Below are 24336 nucleotides of genomic sequence, written 5' to 3'. Positions count from 1 at the left end.
TTGGCGGTTGTATAATTCAAGAGACATTTAAGAATCAGGTATTTGACAATAATAGGTTGTTGCAATGGTGTACGATTAGAATCGTATGCGCACAAATTCTCCGTCAAGCAGACAATTAAACTAGCGAACGAACTGTCTCCTGTTTTCGTTATGATACAAGATACAATAACGTTGAAGAGATTGTTCGCGGTCCGATTTAATAGTGTCGTAACGCGTTGATCATGAATATTTATACAAATGTTCGAGAAGGAACGTACACGAGTATCGAGACTCGCGGCCACATCAATGAGAATGCACGAGAATCGTAGTGATCGTAAAAGCTAAGGTTACATTATCGATTTTCATTCGTAGATACTACTATGTGTTTTCTATAGATACGTACGCCATGTGCTAGTCATATACTTAGGTCCGATTAATACGTGCGACAGTATTCGTAGGTAGACTTGCAATCGAGCAATTCAGAGAGTCTTTCCGAAAATCCGTGACCTCAAGGGAGTGCGAGTGTTTCAATAAGAAATCTGTCTAATATAGAATTGAAATGACGATTCTGAACGTGAAGTGGAAGTAAGATGAACAGTGATTTCTCTATATATGTCGCAAACACCTGGCAGATTAACGTCGCGGAATTATTCCCACTACCTTGGGGGGGGGGGGGGTGTATACCCCGTGAGGACCACGAAGCTCGAGAGGCCTCGGACGCCGAGGAGTGTGAACATAATACTGGTCGAATATACATAAGTGTGAGAGCAGGAGACCACTACTAATCCGATAACAAAATTTCTTTATTTTTCATTATTTTTTTGTGGGACTTTCACCAACATATTTATGGCACTTTTCTAATCAAAATGATACCAAGTATGATATAATTCCGATGATATTTGCTAAAGGATAGTACAATCTTCTAGACGGGATTTGTCGCTGCCAGACCCGTGTTTTTGACATGCATTGTGTAGGACAGGTATGTTTACACTCCTCGGCGACGGAGGTTCGCTGTCCTTTTCTACGTTCGACGTGGATCAAAGTAGTGTCTCCTGGACGATACACGTCCCTGACAAGACCCGCGTTGTTGACATATATCGAGAATTCACTGTATTACAAATTAATTTAATACGCACGTCTGTTCTATCCAGAATTGTGTGACTAATTTTTGTTTGCGTTCGAATTGTTGCTTCTAATTACCCTTTCTGGTGTTATATCTCGCATTTTCGAGGGTTATTAAATAGTAACCACCGTACTTGTTATCTTATCTTATCGTACCCTATTGGTCTATAACAAATTATTAATTACAATATCATACATTGTTCGTTAATAAAATATTTTCAGTGATTTTAACAATTCAGAAATTTATGGTTATATTTGCATCTTCCCCTATTTCCACTTTACGATGCATGTGCATAAACTAAGTCTCTTATCACTAGAAAAGGGGTCAAAACGACCCATTCGAGATTCTTTAATTTATGACGAATTCAATTACAGAGATGCTGTCGTACGAAGTTATGAAATAAATTTATCGATTCATATGATACAATTTACGATGAAAATCTCGCGAAATCTCGATAAAAACGCACTTGTACGCGCTTGCAGCTTGTACAAGAGGTTAGAAATCAGTTGCTTTTCGTGCGAAATATTTCAACGTAAACGTTTTCGCGAATGCTTGTAAATACGGTACTGGGGTATCCACTTAACTCGGGAAACGTGTCTGCGAGAACAAACGCTTCCCAGCTGCACCGCGACGCGTATTACTGTATTCATGCAACGCCATTTTTCTCGTACTCGTCGAGTTCCAGAGACAAGTTACGTTGTCGAGCTTTCCGTACAATTTTCCGGTAGTAACCCAGTCCACGTTGCTATCTGATTTATAGCGCATATAATCACGATTTCGAAACATTTCGTTTCGCTCCGCAAGCTCTTGTGCATTTTCGACCACTTTTTTATCTTGTCGATGAATTTAGAATTTTTATTATCACCAAAAACATCGTCCAATCAGAAATTGCTTTTTTCCTTTAATATGTCTGATGAGACGTTGAAGCTCTTAAATTCTTTTATCTTCTCCTATTTCACTCAATATGCAAATTGCACGTACCTTAAAGGATAAAATCAAAAAACGATAAAATCCGCTAACCATAATAGTTTGAAATAGTAACCTTGCGGTTATTGATTAAACTTCACTTTGGCAAGCCAGACATTTTTCACTTTTTTATATAATCTTGTAGATTTTGAAAAGAAAATGCCAAGTTTCAACGTTAGTAATTCACTGATTCAAAAGTTATGCGTGTTTAATGTTGGCCGATTTCAAGCGTTTTTGACAGATAAGGTCGCCGCCGTGTTCTCCATGATCCCCTCGGAGTAAAACTTGGATTTTCGGCTTTTTCTCGCCAAAATCTACAGGATAACATAAAAAGAAGTTAAAAATTTTTGGTTTCCTGAAGTAAAGTTAAGTCAATCCGTAGTCTATTAATACATTTTAATCCTCATTAGAGTAAAAATTCACCAATTTACTATCTTCACGTATCGTAAACTCTCGTATTATTTCTTCCTATTGGTGTTGTGAGACGTACTTTAAAATGTGACATAAATCAAACATAATTTGTTGATTTAAACTGTAGAGCAAAAATAGGCGAATACTAGAATTTTCCATACGACTATTTTTGACGTCATCCCTGAAGGGTTAATTAAATATTTCCACTTTTAGCGACGAACCTTGCCTCTAGGGGAGTCTGAAACATCTTGTGCCCGATGAATGCCGTCTATACAAAATATGCAGCACATACAATGCGTCACGTTGTTGACATTTGTGCATGTGGCTCGCACGCATCGGATCCCGTATTAAGTGCATAATCCTGTATTACGATCTCGCGTTGTCGTTCCGAAAATGTACTACGACCAACACGAACTTGCAAAAAATCTGCACGATTTTGCAACTTGAATCACACTTACAATATTCGAGGAAGCAACTTCTCGTTTAATCGGACGTTTTTATCGATGCAATGCAATGTGCAGGGTAAGGCATGAATGTTTCGAGATCAGCGGTCTCGATTCTTCAATTACAGAGATTGAGATAGTTTCGTTTAAATATACTTACGGCCGAGCAATTTATGCCATACACTGTGGGTAAGGAACCCAATTACTGTGGGGGTACCACCGAGTAAGCAAAATTCCGGTAAATCGGACGAACGATTGAACAATAGGACCGCGGTTGGTCTACCCATCTGTTTCCGCAAGTTAGCGCAATATTGGAAGCAGAGCCTGCTGGCAGCAGATTTTTATCAGATGCCACCATCTAGCGACGATTTTAGTGACTCGCTAGTCAATCTGCAATTTCTACGCTTTCAATTTCTACGATAGAGGGCACGTATATAGAATTATACATTTAAACGAGTTCTAGGTTTAAAGAGGAGCAAAAGCGACTATTTTAATAATAATACATTATAATACATTAATTATAATTTAAATACATTTCTGTTTTTTTCTTTAAAGTGGTGAAAAATAGTCGCTTTTAGTGCGTGCCCTCTATCGTTGCAATTGAAATGGCAGGAGTTGCACTTATTAAAATCGTCGCTAGATGCTGTAACAGATATTTAATGGTGTGGGGGCGCTGTACCAACCGTATGATTCAATCGGTAACCGCAAACTTACTGGCTGCATGTCCTAGCAGATGTTGCCATTGCCTGGTTTGGCTGACTGGACAATTACTGTGCCTATACTAATTATACTTATTTTTAAAGCATAATGAATATTAAAAAAGAGATATATGACTGATAGTAACTAATTTGAATGAAAAAAATATCTCTTTTTAAATATTAATTATGCTTTAAAAGTAAGTATAATTAATATAGGCTCAGTAATTGGTACCCCTACAATAATTGGATCCTTTAGCCTATGTCATAGATATTTTCGACGTTCTAACATACTTACAAGCATCTTTAAGCTGAATTGATAACATTTATTGTCTAGGCAAAATTATGGCAACGATAGTGTATAAGTAAAAATGATAATTAAAAGATTAATTCATTTTATCAAGCCGACATTGAGCCTCCGTTGTTTGCATAATAACTTATCAAGCAAAATATTAGAGGTGATTTGTCTAGAGTGGTTCAAAAATATTTAGCGATGAAGCTACTGTTCATTTCCAGCTGTTCTTTTATATTTATTTGGTCCCCGAAATTTGAGTGTATCCGTATCGTTCCTTATCAAATGAAATGAAAGAATCACTATCACTGAAAATTTTCCTATAAACAAGATTTGTGGAAATGTTGTTTAATAAAAACTTGGAACATTATTGAAACACTACTGAAAAAGCCTATTTTCATAATAGGTAATTAAAGAATAGTTTAAAATAAAGTCTAACTTTCAGTACATACATGTATAGTGAGTTCCACTGAAAACAGACTACCTTAACATTTTACATTGAGTTTATATTATTAAGAAAATGTGTTATTAAAAACTGAGCAGTTTAAAAGGGACATATTACGTCATGCAACTATTTCTTTACCTGATTAGATTTTTGGATGCGACATCATTGTGAGTAGTATTTTTTACAAATATTTCGAACATTTATTGATTACACTGTCCAACACCAAAAAAATTTTGCGATACCTGTTGGGTGCTTCTTATATACTTTGTCATCCTAAAACCGAATCTGAAAGTAGAATTGCTCCATCACGCAACGTTTTCGAAAAATTTTGGTTTTTGTAAAAATGCCCGATTTTGATACGAAACGACGTGTTACGCAAAAACTAAACACGCGAGAAAGTTCAAATTTGAGTCAAGAGATAGAGGGGACTCTCCTATACATATTCATATAGTCAATTATATTTTTATGTAATTCCTAATAGTTGTAAATGGTTGTTAAAGTTTGAAAATGTGCCGACGCGGGTACTTTGTACGCTCTATTTTTGTATTTATGTGAAAAATCCTTTATCTAGCAGGAATTTACTATACAGGAATGCATTCTACAGACATTTCTGGTAAAGAAACCATTCACGAAAAGTATTTGGTTCCCTTAATGTACGAGAAGGATCAGAAAATGTTAATTGACAGCGTGTGCGCGACGCGTTCGCGCCAGACGGCCATTGCAGCCTTTTCGCGACTCGCCAGGGCCGTCGCTATGCGTAGTCGACGCTGGTACCACTTAAGTATGTCTTTGCTTACTATGCTTAATTAAATACATTTTTTTTTGTCTTTTTGGGTGCCAATCATTACAAAAGATTATAAAAATACGAGTTATATTCACATTTCATTGTGGAAATGCTTAATAAAGAAAATTGAACACAAAAACTTACCTATTTCTGATGTAAACAAATTTAAAATGTTTCCGCCTTGCTTGACGTTTGTTCTTGGTATCCCGATTTTCAATAATAAGTGTCCAGCAGTAATCAGCAAGCATCCGCACATAAGTCTTTTCCTTTGTAACGTTTTTCCACTGTTGAAATATCTTGATGAAAGATTAATGCTGGAATTGTATTCCTTGTTTTGATTTTAAAATAATTTCGTCATGAATATAACAAAAACAGTCCGGCTGATTTATACACTTCCGCGAGATTTTATCGATTTAATATAGAGCGATCTATGTCTTAATTATGTACTTCGATCAATAAAATCGATAAAAATAGTCCCATTTACATAGTGTTTGGACTTATTTTAATCGGAAGAATCTTGAATGTCCATTGGTATTACAATTATAAAGATAAGACAACAATTACTGAAAATAAAATTTTCCAGTCACCGCATTGCTGCGGTCAATTTTCTTTATTAAGCATTTCCACAATGAAATGTGAATATAACTCGTATTTTTATAATCTTTTGTAATGATTGGCACCCAAAAAGACAAAAAAAATGTATGTAAATAGTAAGCAAAGACATACATGAGTGGTACCAACGTCGACTACGCATAGCGACGGCCCTGGCGAGTCGCGAAAAGGCTGCAATGGCCGTCTGGCGCGAACGCGTCGCGCACACGCTGTCAATTAACATTTTCTGATCCTTCTCGTACATTAAGGGAACCAAATACTTTTCGTGAATGGTTTCTTTACCAGAAATGTCTGTAGAATGCATTCCTGTATAGTAAATTCCTGCTAGATAAAGGATTTTTCACATAAATACAAAAATAGAGCGTACAAAGTACCCGCGTCGGCACATTTTCAAATTTTAACAACCATTTACAACTATTAGGAAGTACATAAAAATATAATTGACTATATGAATATGTAGAGGAGAGTCCCCTCTATCTCTTGACTCAAATTTGAACTTTCTCGCGTGTTTAGTTTTTGCGTAACACGTCGTTTCGTATCAAAATCGGGCATTTTTACAAAAACCAAAATTTTTCGAAAACGTTGCGTGATAGAGCAATTCTACTTTCAGATTCGGTTTTAGGATGACAAAGTGTATAAGAATCACCCAACAGGTATTGCAAAACTCGAAAAAAGTTTAATTTTGTTGGACAGTGTTATTAGAGGAGAATATCAATGTATTTATAGTCGTTGCATTCATTCTGACTTCCAATTGTTATAAGTGGACTGTGGATTTTTGTAAAGAATAAAAATGTTCTACCTCATTTGCAACATTTTGGTTTTAAATAGTTCGTGTTTCTTTTTAATAATTTTAATAGGTTGAGAGTAATTTAAATGTATTTCTATTTCCTTCAAATCCTTTTACTATTTTATATTCCACCTATTAACTTTTGTCATAAATTGCATAAAATCCATAGTCTAATTGTAATATTGGTAATGTTCTAGTATAATTCTAGTAACAAACACTTTTAATAACATAAACTGAATGAAAGGTATTAATGTGGTCTGTTCTTGATGATCCATTCTGATGTAATATATGCATGAACATTTACAGCGAGTCCCAAGTGTAAAGTTGAAATATTTTAGGGGATGATAAGAGAGCTTTCCCCAAACAAAATTAGTATCCCAGTATTACGTTGTTAAAATATTTAAATTTGCACGATTTAAATATTACCTGACAAAAATGCTTGAAATCACTCAACGTTAAGCACACATAACTTTTGAACCAGTAAACTCCTAACGTTAAAACTTGAATTTTTGGCATTTTCTCGTCAAAATCTACGGGATTGTATTTAAAAAAGTTAAAAATTTGTGGTCCCCTAAGTTGAAGTTTAACCAAAGTGAATATAAACCATTAAAAGTGGTAGGGAAAAGAGATTTCAGGAAATGATGGAGATAATTCTGTCAATATTGAGTGGAAAAAATGGAATAATGGAATATCGGTTTAGATAATACCTAATAATAAACTTGATCGGGATGTTTCAAAGACAGTCATTACTTCTTCGAATAGCTGAAACTGAACTATCTGAACCATCTCTCTTGAATGCATTTGTCGTTCGAAAATCATATTGTAATTTCATCCCACCGATTGCAAAATCAATGTATACAATGGAACATTTCCATCCACTTCATAAATGTTGACGTAACTTGGTTGATTCAATGCGTTTACAAGACCTGTGTGGTAATTGAAACGATCAGGCTACTGATACTACAAAATCGATCATTGATGCTTTGAAATAGATAAAAAAGAATGTTACAAGAATTTTGTTAGTTAAGCTCAACTACGACGCCTAAAAATATTTCAACGTACGTCCAGGGCACCCTGTAAATCATATCATAAATAACATGTGCATATTTATTATACAAACATACTGATATAGTAAAAATTCAATATTGGGACGATGAAGTTGTGGCCCCTGGTTTTTCACACTGGTTGGTCCAGAAACGTGTTACGTGATAAACGGCTTATAATAAAATGCGCAAATCAAATCCGATTACAGAGCTAGTTGACAACCTCTCGATATTCGATGTTCAAGACAACTTGGGGCAAGCACTTGAATCTGTCGCACATATTTCACAATCTATTGTTCCCACGTAATAATGAGTCCCGACAAAATGATAATGGTCTCGCGAATTTCCGATTTTTCTCTTCGCTCTCGGAATCGAAAATGAAGAAGTCCGAACATTAAATTCGGCGAGAAGTTGAACCGAAACATTGATAATTTACCTATCGATATCACAATATATGCTTATTACAAGGGTTTACATAATAATTAAAATATGCACCAGGTGAAACTATTATAATTAACGCATGCACATACAATCGCGAATGTTTGCAATTTATAACGATATCGATCCAATTTGATAAACATCTCGACGAATTGTTTCGGTTAATAATATGCGTGTGATTGTTCGCCAACAAATGTTTCAGATTCATTTGTTGAACCGAACAAAAACCGAGAATGTTTAGCAGCTATCGGCACTCGGTGAAAATGATTTCGGTACTTGCATGTTCACTTAAAATTTACGCTCGTGAAACGTACTTTCGTTGAGTCGTTGCTTACAAATTCATTTAACGGAAGGACAAACGATTCGCACAAGAATTTATTCGAAGTCATTACCATGTCGTGCAACAGGATGTGTAATATTGACTTTGGTCGATTCTTGTGTTTGAGCACTGATAATAACAGTTTTCTTAAACTATTACAACTGCAAATATGAAATGTCATATTTTGCAGGGGACAAGTAGAATTAACATATCGTTTCGAATTTCTTTTTTGTATAGCTGATCGCATCATTGAATTACTCATAGTATCATAGTTGAAAGCGACGTTACTGATCGTAAATACACAAATTACTTTGTCCGATATTTTGTGTTTATTATTTAGTATACAGGGTGTGGCCGGTCGGGTGGTACAACCGGGCAGGGGATGATTCTACATGTAAAAATAAGCCGGAAAAAGCGAATAAGAATTTTTTCGTTCGACGCCTCGTTTTCGAGAAAACCGATTTTGAAAATGCAGCAAATACGCATGTTATTAGCCAGGAATCGTCTGACGCGTCTGACCATAGCCAACTAATTCTACTTCCTGCATATACTAAAGTACGCGAAACCGACAGGATCTTTAAACTCGATTTTCTCGAAAACCAGGCGTCAATCGAAAAAATGTTATTCCTTTTTTTCGACTTAGCTTTATATTTCCTATAAAACCCGTCCGGTCACACTCCGTATATTATTATATAGCGTGAGTCAGCAAGAACCGTTGTTTAAAATAACTCGGTTGCATGAAAAACTTTGTAATGAATAATGATTTTTTTGTATCCCATTTTTCGGAGATATCAAGGTGACCTTGAGTTTTTTTCAAGGTCAACTCATAGTCATGTTGTAGGACACTGTACCACCGGTAACAACTTGGTTTAAAAAAAAAAGGTAAATTGACTTTGAAAAAGCTCAAGGTCACCTTGATATCTCAGGAACAAATGCGATAAAAAATCAAAGTGTTTTATTCGATGTTTCCAATGTGATACAACCAATATGTACCGAGTTATCTTAGATGTTAGTTCTCACTGACTCACTCTGTATGTGACGAATTTCATTGTAATATTTGACTGTCAGTTAACCTGCAGAAGAATCGGTTCTTAAACATTTTGTAAAACGACTTTGTCAAATACACGCATATATTCCGTTTTATCAATATTAAATTTCAGAGAATGAAGTGTACTTTTTGCGACTTCTATTTTCATATAGTTCTTTGAATAAACTGAAAAATATATTCTTTGGTAATATTCCTCTCCCATCCGTATGTACATTTACTCATTGTCAGCGTTGTTCACGGGCGGAGCCCCTTCCGCAATTTTGTCTTGAATACGGCGTGTATATGGAACTTTTCCGCTGTGGACGTGCAACACGATCTCACTATACTCGTAGTATTCGTGTACTATCAAAATATCTGTGTCTCTGACATACCAGTTCGCGCTTCACACTCATTTTAGTTGTTTCAAAACGGTGCTGTCAGCAGAGTCGCCAGATCAAGACTTGTTCCCCCACTCTAATTTCCCCTTCTACCGTACTATACACTCACACGTCCGCCATGGCCTGGTCACGTGACGCGTTTCGTCTCTGTCGTGCTTACTCCGGTACAGGCAGAGAGAGGGTAACTTTTTCTCTTGATTTGTGCTCCCTCCCCTCATCTGGCGACACTGGCTGTCAGTACGATACACGATTGCAGCACTTTCATAATAAACTGCAAATTTTTTGCGAAACTTGATTTCCATGAACGGAAAGTGCATAAATCAATTAAAGTAGAATTTAATTTTCTGCATTAATAGTTCAACAAGTTATATGAGATTATTTTCGTAAAAATGAATATTGGTTTCAATGTGGAAGATAATGATATTCCGTTTGGTGTTCAAGTTCTCGGCAAGTTATTAATACATAAAAATCTGCAGTCCAGTAAGTTACGTGATATACGTCACTTGAATCATTTAGGGGAAAATAATTCCAAAAGTTGATGCAACATGATGCAAAATGATAGAACTCTGTATGTTTAAATATTTCCTATAATTTAAAGAAGCAAACGTAGATTTTACACATCCTGTATGTTGGGTGTGTCCTCTAAAGTGAACATATTAAATTTCAAGTTTATACGGTATACAAGGGGGATTTTGAAGGAAAAAATCTAAGCATTATCTGATCTTGGTAGGATAAAATGGTGGGACATTCGACATGTTTTCCATTCTTAGGTTTCTTCGCAACGATTAGCGGATTTTTATGCAAAATAAAAATTATTTTCTAAATTTTGCAATCGATATTCGAATGAAATATCTGAGTAAATAATGATGAGTTATTATTCGATTAAATAGAGAGAATAACTTGTTACACATATAATGAACAATGATTCTCCGAATAAAATATTCTACTAATAAGAATTTGTTCGAATAATTAGATAAATTAAATAAAATAATTGATATAAATAATAATAAATAAAATGTAATATTGTAATAATATCGTTAATATTATTATATTAAGATTAAATTAATATTACTAAATTTTATTTTAGATAAATATTTATTCGGAACAATTCGAATAGTGCCCAACCCTGTTGTATACTATAGATCATCCGATACATGAAATTGTGTAAAGTTCACATTCCCTTCTTTCAATTATACAAAATATTCGGATATGTTAAACGTCTTTGTCTAGCATAAGATGATTGATTCGAATGATTTCGTACAATATGACACCTAAAATCGATTACGTTTTATTGAAGGCTCGCACGAATGACGCCTGTAAATTACAGTATTCTAGTGAGTTGCATTGTAGTCGAATTTCACATTGGTTGTCAGTGAACAATGAAATACGGAAGATTGAACAGGAAAAAAGGGGGGAGACACAGAACATCGTACGGCGACATATACAATCCTTATGTATTCACACAAAAACATCCATTACGTCGTAGAACAGTATAACTTTGAATGAACATCGATTAAACGTACGAATCAACCTTCGGAGTTGCACAGGGTGGGGAAAAGTTTGGAGAGCTCTCGTTAGACTGGAGCATTGTATACTAATTATCTGTGCAATTGACAATATGCGATGAATTCGATCGTACCGCGTTGTTCATTATGTTTTCGATCAGTAACGAGCATACTCGGGTCCAACGCGGGTTCGCGTGTGCCATTTGGCAGAAATATGGCTTCTCCTTTTCGGCATTTTGCTCTCTTTACAGAATTTTTTTTGTTTTTTTTTAAGAATATGAAATGCTGGTCGGAATCGTTTCGCAAGAAAAATGGAATCTCTTCTGTAACAGTCAATTCACCGTAAATGTATCAATTGCGTGAAAACATAATAAGTAGTATTAATGTACGTATTTTTATGCAATAATAAGAAAGCACTTGGTTAAACTTTAACTTAGGGGACCACAAATTTTGGACTTTTTAAAATATAATCCTGTAGATTTTGATGAGAAAATGCCAAAATTGCAAGTTTTAATGTTAGGAATTTATTGGTTCAAAAATCATGCGTGTTTAAATTTCAAACGTTTTTCTAATGACCGGAGCCGCTAGATGGCACCACAAGCATGCCGTGATGTAGATTTGCAAGCGTAGACGACCACCCCCACATTATGTCTGAGTACATACCAATATAACAGCGCTCTTACCTGTCAAAAACGCTTTAAACCGGCCAACTTTAAACACGCATAACTTTTGAACCAGTGAATTCCTAACGTTAAAATTTGGATTCTTGGCATTTTCTCGTTAAAATCCACGGAATTATATAAAAAAAGTCCAAAAATTTGTGGTCCCCTAAGTTAAAGTTTAGCCCAGCACTTATGCACTTTGTGTAAAGAGTATAAATGTTTATGTAGACAGAATAAAAATAAAATATTTTGTTATTTCTCGATATTATTATCATCCTCGAAAGTTCTACATATTCGTTTTTTATATTTTACTTGTTCATAAGATATTTTTTATGAAGAAGTAAACATTTAACACATATAAAAAGAAGATATTCTATACGAGCTGAATCACGAGATTCTATTGTAATTAAGCGGCAATGAAAGTGTTGTTCATATGTATACACATACCAATTTGACATGCCTTTACAGTCATCATTAGACTGCGGATGTCACCCATTTATATCACAAATAATAGGCGGGACACAAAACAGAAGAAACATCAAATAAATTGAATATAATTGGTGAATTACTTTAATTAAAAATTATTTATATTATTTAAAACTGTGAAGGAAAGAAATTTTTGATATAACTCCCCTTTCTTGTAATCGATGCAGACAATTTTTATTTTGCACGAAGATCCGCAGTCTAGTTATCACTGCACTTGACCGGGGATTAGATTAAAAAGAGGAAGCCATAATCGACTGAAGCAACATTATGGATCATTCTTGAGCTTATTGTATGTACAGTGCGCACTGGCTTGTAAAAATATTAAAATGCCTCCGAATAAAACGTCGAATGCTCCAAAAAGAAATAGTTACATTATCGATTTGAAAATCATGTTTAATAATACAGCAGATTTAGGATTTACGTAAATTTAACGAAAAATTTGCTGCATTGACACACTCAAAACATTCGTACGAGTAAAGAGTATTTTTTAAATAATCAAGTTTTCATACTTTATTACTTTTCTCTATTGATTACTTTTTATCTAGAAACCTATCTTTAAATGTGGAGACTAAAATTTGGTTTCGGTAAAGTACTAAAGTGAGACATTTTTTAATATGTAAATTATATAGGGTGACTTGAAACTCTTATTAAACGATTGATAGCAGTATTCCACAGACAAAACTTAAACGAAAATTTATAGAGGAAATCGATGATTCTCAGAGCTCATTTATTGGGTTGTCCGAAAAGTTCGTGCCGTTTTTCTGTAGGAGGCGTTAGGATAGGTCTGAATATGTCAGAATGATTGAAAACAAATGGTATGTGTACATAGTCTAAAAAGGTGTTCTTTCAGGCATTTTTAGAAAAAAATTTGATTAGGATAGAATTTTTTTTAGTTTTATACGCTCTTAAATATGTGCTACCCCATCCACCCTATTAGCCAGACATTACACCCTCAGATTTTCATCTCTTTAGGTCAATACAAAATTCCCATAATGACAAAAACTTTAACTCTTTCGTTGACATAAAAAATCATATTTAAAAGTTTTTCGCCGAAAAACAAACACAACTTGCGTGGAAGATGGAGAAAGATTATGGAACAAAATGGCACTCATAATAATTCAATAAATCTATATCGAAATTTAAATGTACTGCGTTTGAGTTTCCCTTAAAAATCGGCACGAACATTCCGGACAACCCAATATAACGTCTACTACGAAATCGTAAAATTACCGAGTGTAGTTGTGTCGATGAAATAAAATGTCTTTAAATATTAATTAGAATTTTCTTTATTTGTAAGAAGTAATATATATATTGATAGATTGTTTAACAAAACTGTCAAAATATCATATCTGTACATTAATTTATCGTTCGATTAGAATTTATAGAATCTTGTAAAGAATTCGTTCAAACTGTGATCGACTTATATTCAGAAATGTTCAACTAGATTTAATTTTCAACATTGGGAAACAACTGTAGGAGTCTAAGATCTATTGTTTAAAATTAATTTTTGTAAACATTGATAATTTTAGATTGCTTTCAGCTATCATTTATATAACATAATAATTGCATGTTGATGCTGTAACGTCAGAAATAGAAATATATTATTTTATCTTGTAATTCTATTCTCATTAAGAAAATATTTTTATTAACGTGTACAGGTTAATCGAATAGCGTTGTTATCATGTCTGTTGCATTATATGAACGATTCGTTTCTCGTAATACTTTGAAACGAAACCTGTATTAGAAATCGACTGTTTAACTATGAAAAATATGAGATTGACCTTAAGTACCTAATAAAAACAATATAAATCGATACATTTAATTTAACAATATTGAGAAATTGTCATTTTTCAAAGAAATTGTCATTTCTTTTCATTCTCAGAATTAATCCTATAATAATTAAGAATTACCATTAAACTTTAATTTCCTAATTCACTACTTAGTTTTCGAAAATACTATTTAGATTTTCTATTTACTACTGTAATAGACTGACTAGAAAATTGCAGTGGTTAAAATACTTTTATGGCGTACGAAGATTTATTGTATTCGGATATTATTTCGAAATGATTCGTGAGGCTTTATATTCTACACATAAGAAAGTCTTTCGGCAATAAAAACACTTGTCACGTTTATAATGTAACTAAATTCTTTCAAGCACCGAATAGAGTCTCCACTCGATAAATGTCCCAAATGTCTAGCCTGTAATTGTCCCAGAATTATCCCTACTACCGCGGGGTATAGAAGACTACTAACCAGAAGACTACTACCAATCCAACAAAAAAACTTCTTTATTTTTCATTATTTTTTAATGATCCTTTCACCAACATATTCGTGGCATTTTTTAAATGAAAATGATATCAAATATGACATAATTCCGATAACATTTACTTATGTAATAAAATAAAAAAATAACGAAATAAAGAAGTTTTTTTATTGGATTAGAAGTGGTCTTACACGGACATAGCCGATCCTTATTATGTTTACACTTCTCGGTGACTAAGGCCCTCGAGCTTCGATGCCCTTTTCTTCCTTCAGCGGTGGATCAGAGAATAGTATCTTCTAGCCGATAATTGTCCCCAACCAGACCCGTGCTTTGGACATTTATCGGGTAAACACTGCACATGAATCGAAGGCTTTCCAATACTTTCGTTAGCGTATTCCTTCGAAACTATTGGCTCGAAGTAGGTAGAATCTCAAACAGAATTGTATGTCATTTTAATTGTCGTGGTGTAAACAAGTTCGATTGATTATTACGGAAGAATATTCTCTTTCTCCCTATGCGTTCGACGTTGCTAAGTAGATACAACAATGAGAAGTAAAAATGTTACTGTTTAGCATTGTTTCTTACCGATTAATAGTAAGGAATTTCGCTCTGGGATCGCGCATACGATATGGAATAGTATCGACGACGATCGCAGGAAAAGAATGCACTAATCTGATTATTATCAACGGTAAATCGTTAGGGCCTCGCGACGAGATCGGTTCCTTGGTTCGATCGATGCACGATCGAGAATGTTACATGCTCGCACGCCACTTCAAACATAAAAAAAAAACTGTCTTTAAAATTGACTTGAAATTTCACGTTTAAAACCGTTCGATCGGAACATAAGCGACCATAAAGTGGAGAGCGTCGTTTTGGGCGGAGGGATTCTCCGCTGCAGTTTTTGACAATACAATTGAAAAATTTCTCTTCGAACTGGTCATTGTACGTCCAAGAGTTTCGCGTACAGTTTGTTCGCCGCACGATCGGGAGGTCTGCGTTGGATTTACCTTGGAACGGAGTATACTCGACGTTTCGGTTCTCGCGAAGTATAGTAGAGTGATCATGCGGGGTCACACGAGGAGCTCCTTCAGGAAGTCCTCGGCAAGCATGTCCTACAAGTACTCGTCCACGCGGTCGTTTTCGTCCGGCGGACTTGGTTCGCTGACGCTGAGTATGGGCAGACCGAAATGTTGCACATCGATGCTCGACTCGGGCGTGCTTCTCGCGTAGTCGCAGCTCTTCGAGTGATCGACTCGCCGATGAGAGTGGTGATGACATGGCGGACGAGCGTCGATGACGCAAGACGGTCGATAATACCTGCGGATTAGAACGAAGATCTTGTCATATTGTTAGTCGATTAGCCACGCTCATTGCGGATATTGGTTAAACTTCACCTTGGCAATCCAGAAATTTTCAACTTTTTTTTATGTAATCCTGCAGATTTTGGCGAGAAAATGGCGAAAATCCAAATTTCAATCCTAGGAGATCAGTAGTTCAAAAGTTATGCGTGTTTAAGGTTTAGCGATTTTAAGCGTTTTTGACAAGTAAGGCCGCCGCCATGTGGGCATGAGTATGGGTTAGTAGAGTATCTTCATATGCAAAAATAGAAGTTAGGGGTGTGCGAGAACCCGAAATATCGGGAACCCGATAATCAGGGCGAGTCAGGAAGATGTCGGGTCGGGTCGGGTCGGGTTCCCGAAAATTTCGAGATTCCCGAAAGAATCGGGTTTCCCGAAAATTTCGCGATTCCCGAAAAAATTGGGATTCCCGAAAATTTCGAGATTCCCCGAAGGAATTGGGTTCCCCGAAAATTTCGAGAATATAAAATACGGCACTCTTGAAAATAATTCGTGATGGCCAGCATTCTTTCAATTTACAATAAATAATTATACTTATTATTTATTTGTGCCACATTCCTATTCCATATAATTAATTAAATAAGTAAAAAGTAAGATAACATAATTTGCCGAAAACACCGACAATAAAAAAATCCAAAATCATGAATGTATTCATTAAAACGAATATAAATGGTTAGTGGGTTCTCGGAATTTTCGAAAATCACGATTCTTTAGGGAATCCTGATTATTTCGAGAATCCCGATAAATACGAGAATCCCGACTCTTTTGTGAATCCCGACACTTTCAAGAATCTCGAAATTTTCGGGTACCCGTCCCGAACACGAAAAAATTTCGTGTTCCCGACCCGACCCGATATTTCGGGTTCTCGCACACCCCTAACCATTTTATTGGGCTTACAGGGTTGCACATACCCTTAAATATGCTCTCTGTATTATGAAACAGCTCGTACTTCGTGTCATGAGTCAGCGTTAGAAACTGGCACGTACAAGATCCGACTCTACCATGCATATACTATGAACTGCGGGTGGTATCCCCGAATACCGTTGTAGGTATATTGTCGACTGAATATTTAGCAGTTGTATAAAAATTCTTTGAACAGCTCGAATTTAAAGGAACTCGGATATGTTAGGCGATGGAAATACCTTGGACTGTTGAAATTCAGGCTGAATACATTTTATGCAGTGCTTATGTGGAAAGGGTATCGTTACATACTTTCCACTTCCTATCCAACAACCAACGAATAAATTGTTATGCTTTCGTTAACTGAAATATTACTTACAAGTTACTTAATTAATCGGCACACGTCCATTTTGATACGTATTTAGTATAATGTCAATGTGGAACTCATTCAACTGTTTGGCACATATTTCTTAAAAAATTAGAACATGTTGATTCCAATAAATGTTTTAATTAATACTTATACCCCCTCCAGTGATCCTCAGTACTTAGGGAGTCATTATCAATATTATAAATTAATTAAATATTGGAATTAGTTGAAATTGATGATACTATTGTTTAATATTTTATCAATTTTTCTCTAGCAATTTTTTGTATTATAGTTATAAAATAATGAGATGATACAAAAACAGGAAATATCCTATTCCTATATTTGCGTAGTAGAAGTAGAAATGACGGATCATAGTCAGACACATTAGTCAGTTGTATTGAAAAATATGAATTCAAGAACTTTCAGTCTTTTACGAACTGAAACTCCTTACAAAAAGGGATAATATTCAATCATTACACTTGCAAAAGAGTTGTATAAGAAATTGTGCGAAAGTTGCACATAATAGTACCCTTTATTTGCAGACAGGAAATTCTATTGAAATGCTCGAACAGCAAAGTTTTGCACACATGAAAGCTGCTCCACGGATTTGTTCTTATATCATAAAAGATTTAGTTACTGTATTTCTGACTTCAATATCGTGAAACCTATTGATAAAGGTACTTTTAAATGAAAGAGTAGAAATCGATATGTACAGTGTGATTTGGATAACGAAACGTTCACCATACATAATTGTTGGGATAAAAATTTCAACACAAATGAGACATTTCGAAGTTATATTTTCATTTTAGATTTATTTTGTATTTTAATTGTTTGTGTAATATAAACTGTACGTATCTCTATCGTCATTTATAGTTTACAGCCAAATCTTCCAAATCCCATATCGCAAACATGATTAGCAACTTTCTTAGAATATTTGTATTGCATATTACTCGTAGTGTGTAATAAAAACTTATTTTTCATTCCGAATGAAAAAACTGCATATTTTGTAATATAATTGTCGTTTGATTTATTGTACTCGACAATATACTTTTTCAAAAGGTTCGACTAATTTTTTGGACACTCTACAAAGCATAATCATGTTTTGTATGTATTCATATAAATTATGTCTGTAAAACAAAAGAAGATAATGAAATTATTGTAACGATATAAACATTGAATGAATGACTGTATGTGATCATATGTAATGCTTTCCGTTCAATTTTTTAATTTTTGCCTTCTATAGCCCACATAATAAGAAATTGAATGACATTCGTGTGTTTTGCCGAAGTTTGTGAATATTGAGCAGACTGAAGTCCGTATTTCAAATTTTATTGTATTTCCCCGGTTGCATTACTAACGGGAAATATTCGGAATCCGTCATAAAAATAGTTTCTTACCGTTCGTCCATGGAAGCAGGTTGTCGTACAGGAGCGTATTCATGACTTCCGCTGGCTCTCCATCCTCCGAAGCGTCGACCAACAAATGATGATGATGATGCAATCGGAGAATCTCTGAAACAATAAAGAGAAAAATATCAGACAATATTAAATTGCGTAACAAAATTCGTTCACATTTCTTTATGCAAGAATTAGGTAGGGGAGGATAGTCGAACTTCGACCAGTGTTTCCAAATCGCGAAATCGTGGCCAAAATCTCAATAATTAATTTTTTGTTGGGGATATGGTAAGTACAGTTTTCTTTCGATGTAAGACAACGATGTTTCTTTAGAACCACTATAAAACACATAAACTTTTGATTAGGTACCCTCACCCGCAATACGTCGAAAGCGGTTCCGAGCTATCATCCTATACTGAAGGAAAACGGTACAGTGTTTTCTCGATATATGACCACAACACGGGTATAGCCAGGGACATATATCGTCCAGGAGATACTATTCTTTGATCCCTGCCGAAGATAGAAGAGCTCTGAAGTGTAAACATACATGTCTACACGATGCATGTCCAAAACACGGATCTGATAGGGCCAATATACTGGAACTTTTATCGGCTAGATAGTTGGGACATATATCGAGAAAACACTGTACTACTTTAAATCCTTTAATAGCGTGCCTATGGAAAAACCGAGTTACGAAGGATTCTGTACTTGTAGTTGTAAAATGGTCACAGCTCGAAGTTTTCCTTTATTTGTCGTGCAGTAATCGTGTTGTGAAGAACGATGCGAAAGCGCAATGTTAAAAGTGCGTAAATATAAAACCACTCATTTAATTTCAATTTTGTAAAACGCTGTTCCTGGAACTAAGGGCTACATTTTTGTAACAGTTAATGGTCACGTTGCGCAATTATAAAATTTATTATAGGACGTGAACAGAAAAGTTTTAATCAGAAATATTGAACATGTAGGGCAAAAGTTGTGTATTTTACAATAGCATGCTAAAATTCTCGTTGGAAATTATTCTGATTTAAAGGGCGTCCGAATACTTTCGTGAGTCACTATATATGTTAGGAGTCTTATATCCTTGTTCTTCATGCCACACGCAAGTAATACGTAAGACTCTACGTTATCTAGTATCATGCTAGCCAGGGATAAAAATTATATAAGAAAAATTAATACAATACAATGGGTTTACGTAATATTCGTTTCCTGCGTAAATATAATCGCTAGACAAACTGTACAACACATTTTTCAACAAAAATCGCATAGTAATTATAGGTTATATTCAAATATTAATTATTGAAAGCAATAAAAACTTGTATATTTGACAATCTTTTCCCCGTGTTTTCTTAAACTGGATTTTCCGTTATTTATTAAGTTCAATTCGTTTATTCATAAAAGTGTTATCTAAATAATTTTAATTAATATATGACACCTGGTATATACCATTCTATTTATTGCATAATTTAATGTTTTCTCCATTATTAATTGCTCTCATATTTCTGCAGATATTGATATCAATGAGTATAGAGATATTAATACTAATTATTTAGTCCGTTTGATGCAACCCAATTTATTTTGAACTGAGTTATTTGACTTTGATGTAGCATAAAATCATTTTCTCTCAATTATTTTTATTTTGAACATAAGAATGACAAAATAATTGAACCGGTCCGTTCTTTTTAATGCGTTTTACTTTTTTACAAACATTCTTTGTCAGCCTGCGAAAATTATTTTTATTATTATCATTGTTGACCCTATACAGAGTTCAAATAAATGACAGTTTAACCCATTTTTAAGTTACAGTGCTTCAGGTATAAAGAGGTTTACTTAATGTACCATATTAATGTCAAGTCTCCGCAGCTATTCATATTTAAAGAGAAGCTCGTATTCATACCCAACGCAGAACTGAGAAACTGCGATAAAATTTCTAATTCACAGTATAATAAATGGGAACAATAAAATTGTCGAACAACCACGAAAGTGCACGGTAAGTTTCACATACTACTGTAGAGGTTTATTGAGTTCGTCGGGACCATAAAATATTTATGCATATCACTGTCGATTGATATGTAGCGAATATGCGTTGAATATGCAAATTCGGAATATTGGAGATTACAAAGATAAACGAGTTGCAGTATATTTACACAAGGAAACGGTAAATAATTTTACTATTCCAACGATACATGTACTACTGTGAAATGACAAATGTTGTAGAATTAATATTCATGTTATGAGATAGTCGATTTATTAGTACACACATTGCTTTCACTATGCGTATTTTCAATGGAGGTACTGTCAGACTTTCGAGTGACTATACAGGGTGTCCCAGTATTGATGGTACAACCGTGGAGGAGGTGATTCTACATGAGAAAATAAGTTGAAAAAAAGGAATAACGCTTCGAAAAAGAAACGCTTTGAAAAAAAGGAATAAGCCTTCGTTTGAGGCTTTGTTTTCGAGTTTAAAGATTCGTTGGACTCGCGTGGTTTCGTACAGGTCTGGGCAACTTGCGGCTCGCGAGCCACGGAGGATTTCTCTCCCTCCTCCTGGATCCCCCTATCAAACTGCTGTGGAGTGTAGATGTACACGTATATATTCGCAGTCACGCTGTCGCGCGAGGCAAGGCATGAAATAGTTGATACATAGTCGGGGAACCGGTAAACTGGCTTCTTCCCCTCCGTCGCTTCGCGACCCCCACCACCAGTATACAGGTACCCCCACCACTGGCCACTTCATATTACCCTACCGTGCTTTTATCTCTCCTGGAGAGTACTGGAGCACTCATCTGTACGCTATCTTTTAGTAAAAATAATATTTTTCAATGTTATTCAATGTTATTCATTGTTATCCCTCTGTCTGTGACCTTGAGTGACCTTCATTAATTATAGTCAGTAAATTCCTAATGAAAGGGCCTATCATCGTAGGTGTTTAAAAAGGGGTAGTCCTGTTTAAAAGAATGAAGGTGACCTTGAGATTTATAAAAATAAAAATAACAAAAATTCACCTTCTCCTTAAGACATTTGGCGTAACTTTAAAAACAACAAAGATACTTGAGGTGCAAACCTTAAATAATTCACCCTGTATAGCTATATAATTCATAATTATTGGATCGTGATGTTGTAATAATTTCGCTTCAAGTAAGACACAATAGACATTTCTTCAATGGTTGAAAATAACGACTAGGAAAGGTACACTTTATCTGTATCAAATCTGATTTCACTTTGGGAAGTTTGAACATATAATTTTATCACGGTATCGCAAATCATACTAATGTCCCTTAAGAGAATTTCACCTTAAAGTTCTTATTCCCCTGTTCCCTTACCCGTTAAAACTGTGATGTTCTAGTTAGTCAAGTTACGTGTAACACGAATCCTGGCTGAACTTTTAATTCTGTTATTTACGATTCGAATTTCCCGATTCAATAATAGTTAATCTTATTTTAGACAGAGAGTGCGTTTTCGAAACAAATAGATTTTTAGAAACATAGTTGTATTCCATTGTGTGAAATGGAATTGTTTTTATGAAGTGATAAATGTTTAAATGAAACGTAAAATCTCTAATTTTACATTAGTTTTTCGTGAGAAAAATGTCGAAAAAGCGGTTTTTGTTTTGTTTGACCACGGTGCACTTCACTAAAAGATCTGAAAAAATTCATGAACAATACTTATACCTATACACTAATACTGTAAAAATATAAATGATATCGCTCGTAAACCTCAATGTAAACTGCATTTTTTCAATATTTTTTTCAATATTTCATTGTTTACAACCAGAGTGTTCTACTTCAAAATCTAAATTAATTACAGTACGTGTATTTGTGTATTCGAAATTCGTTAGATTCTTTTCAAAATTTTGGCATGTAACTAAATAGGAAAAATAGACCAAAAACTAATCTTTTCCATTTTACCTCATATCTACTCTCCCGGTCGAGATATAGGGTTAACACTTTACACGACATGTAATATTTAATATTTATGTAATTGTTTGTAACAGGCTATATCTGAAAGAAGTAATTGAGCTACTATAAATGATTATGTTGATACTTTGTTCTTATCTCAAGTAAAAATAGTTAACAATAAGTTGGAACTATTCGGGAAGAATAGATCTTCATCCAGAGTGTTAAATCATAAGTTTTTCTCAATAAAGACAATTACAAAATTTCTACCTAGAATTCTGAAACATTTCCAATCGTAAAAGACTGAATTTGAAAATGAATTGGAGAAACTAGATATGAGAATGCTTTAGTAACGACATACAGGAGCACTTGTATTTATATTTTCGAAATCATTAACAATTTTTATGTATTTAATCGTTATTTATACGCACACCCGTATGGAAATGTTTCCTTGTTTTTAGAATATTTTTGTGTAAAAAGTCTTTCCTTTGATGATAAATTTGATTTAAATACTGAGATTGAAATATTATTATTGTAAACCTGGTACATATTTGAAAAAAAAAAATAAGTAACATATGTTTTGAATTTGTCGTTAAGTCCCGTACAATCTATACAGGAAAAAAACCTACGATCTTATTTATGTTAACTAAGGTAACATTGGTTGCGCTATGTAAACGAAGTATGTATTTTTGGAATTTTTTGATCATCATTTGTAGAGTACGGTACAAAATATTTTCTATTATATGGCCGAAAAATAGCGAGTCGCGTTACGTGGGACACCCTGTATACATAGACAATATAAAGTAAAATGTTTGTTATGAATCAACTGTACAAAATTTATTGTACAAGAGATTTTCTATACTCTAAGGGTGCGTGTCCATTTGAGAGTAAAACTGTTGCAAGTTACTCTCCAGAGTCAAATACGTGCAATAATGTTTATTCGTCTAGTGACAACGATGGCGGATCCAATAATGGAAGTAATAGGAGTAAACCAGAACCCACTCTACAATCATTACGAATACATACATGTGCAAGCAATCTAATTACCATGTTATCAGCTAAAGAACAGCAAATAGGCGAGGCCGATGTACAGAGAACCGACCACAGATTTCTCTTCAAAACCAATATTCAACAAAGAGCTCTAACCAGCATCAATACTAAGTACAGTCAAGGACAAAACGATGCGATGGGATCCTACATTTCTTTATGTTTTGATATCAAAGCTGAAGAAGCACGCTGCAAGCTGCATTTCATTAAGTTGGCTAGATTCTACATATTCGTAGCTGTATATACAAAGTGTCCTAAAAATGTTGTACTTCCTTGAAAGGGGTAATTCTTTAGGTCTTTTGAAGTAACTTTTTCCTTTGCGAAAATGTTCTCTGCGGCTTTGTTAAGGAGTTAGTAACGAAGAATACGGACCAATCAGAGCGAGGCTACGGTAGATGGATTCCGGCTCGGCCAATGCCAACGCCAAGCTCACCGGGATCCGTCGTCACGCCAAAATCCGTCTGCTGTAGCCGTGCTCTGATTGGTCCGTGTTTTTCGTTAACAACTCCTTAACCAGTTAAGTGCGTTCGGCGTGTATACACGTCAATCCGAAACTCTATTGCGGTGCGGTTAACGTTAATGAATTGTTAATTTCTTCTCGAATAAAAACGTAAGTCTTCCTCATTTTGTTTTATTGTTTTCGGAAAATATATAATAGCGGCATTTGGCCTGCGTTCGACGTATATATTCCTCGTTGCT

The 24336-nt window shown here is 34.7% G+C and overlaps 1 protein-coding gene across 4 annotated transcripts in view; it reads right to left on the bottom strand.

Moving 5' to 3' along the window:
- Positions 1 to 9656: 9656 nt before the first annotated feature.
- Positions 9657 to 24336, bottom strand: part of LOC143360924 (uncharacterized) — a 333702-nt gene continuing 319022 nt past the window's right edge. For 3 of the 4 annotated variants that reach the window (XM_076800123.1, XM_076800125.1, XM_076800124.1), the window contains exons 11-12: positions 18701 to 18814; positions 14691 to 15995 (exon numbers count right to left, since the gene is read on the bottom strand). In XM_076800123.1, coding sequence (XP_076656238.1) covers positions 15791 to 15995; positions 18701 to 18814 — 319 coding nt within the window. In that variant the 3' untranslated portion in view covers positions 14691 to 15790. Of the gene's footprint in view, positions 11591 to 14690; positions 15996 to 18700; positions 18815 to 24336 lie in introns of those variants that run through there. The other variant, XR_013083372.1, reaches the window with a different exon arrangement.

The sequence above is a fragment of the Halictus rubicundus genome, chromosome 14, assembly GCF_050948215.1.
Source record: "Halictus rubicundus isolate RS-2024b chromosome 14, iyHalRubi1_principal, whole genome shotgun sequence".
Classification (NCBI taxonomy): Eukaryota; Metazoa; Arthropoda; class Insecta; order Hymenoptera; family Halictidae; genus Halictus; species Halictus rubicundus.
Note: the sequence above shows the minus strand (reverse complement) of the source record. Positions and strands in the feature narration are given on the sequence as shown.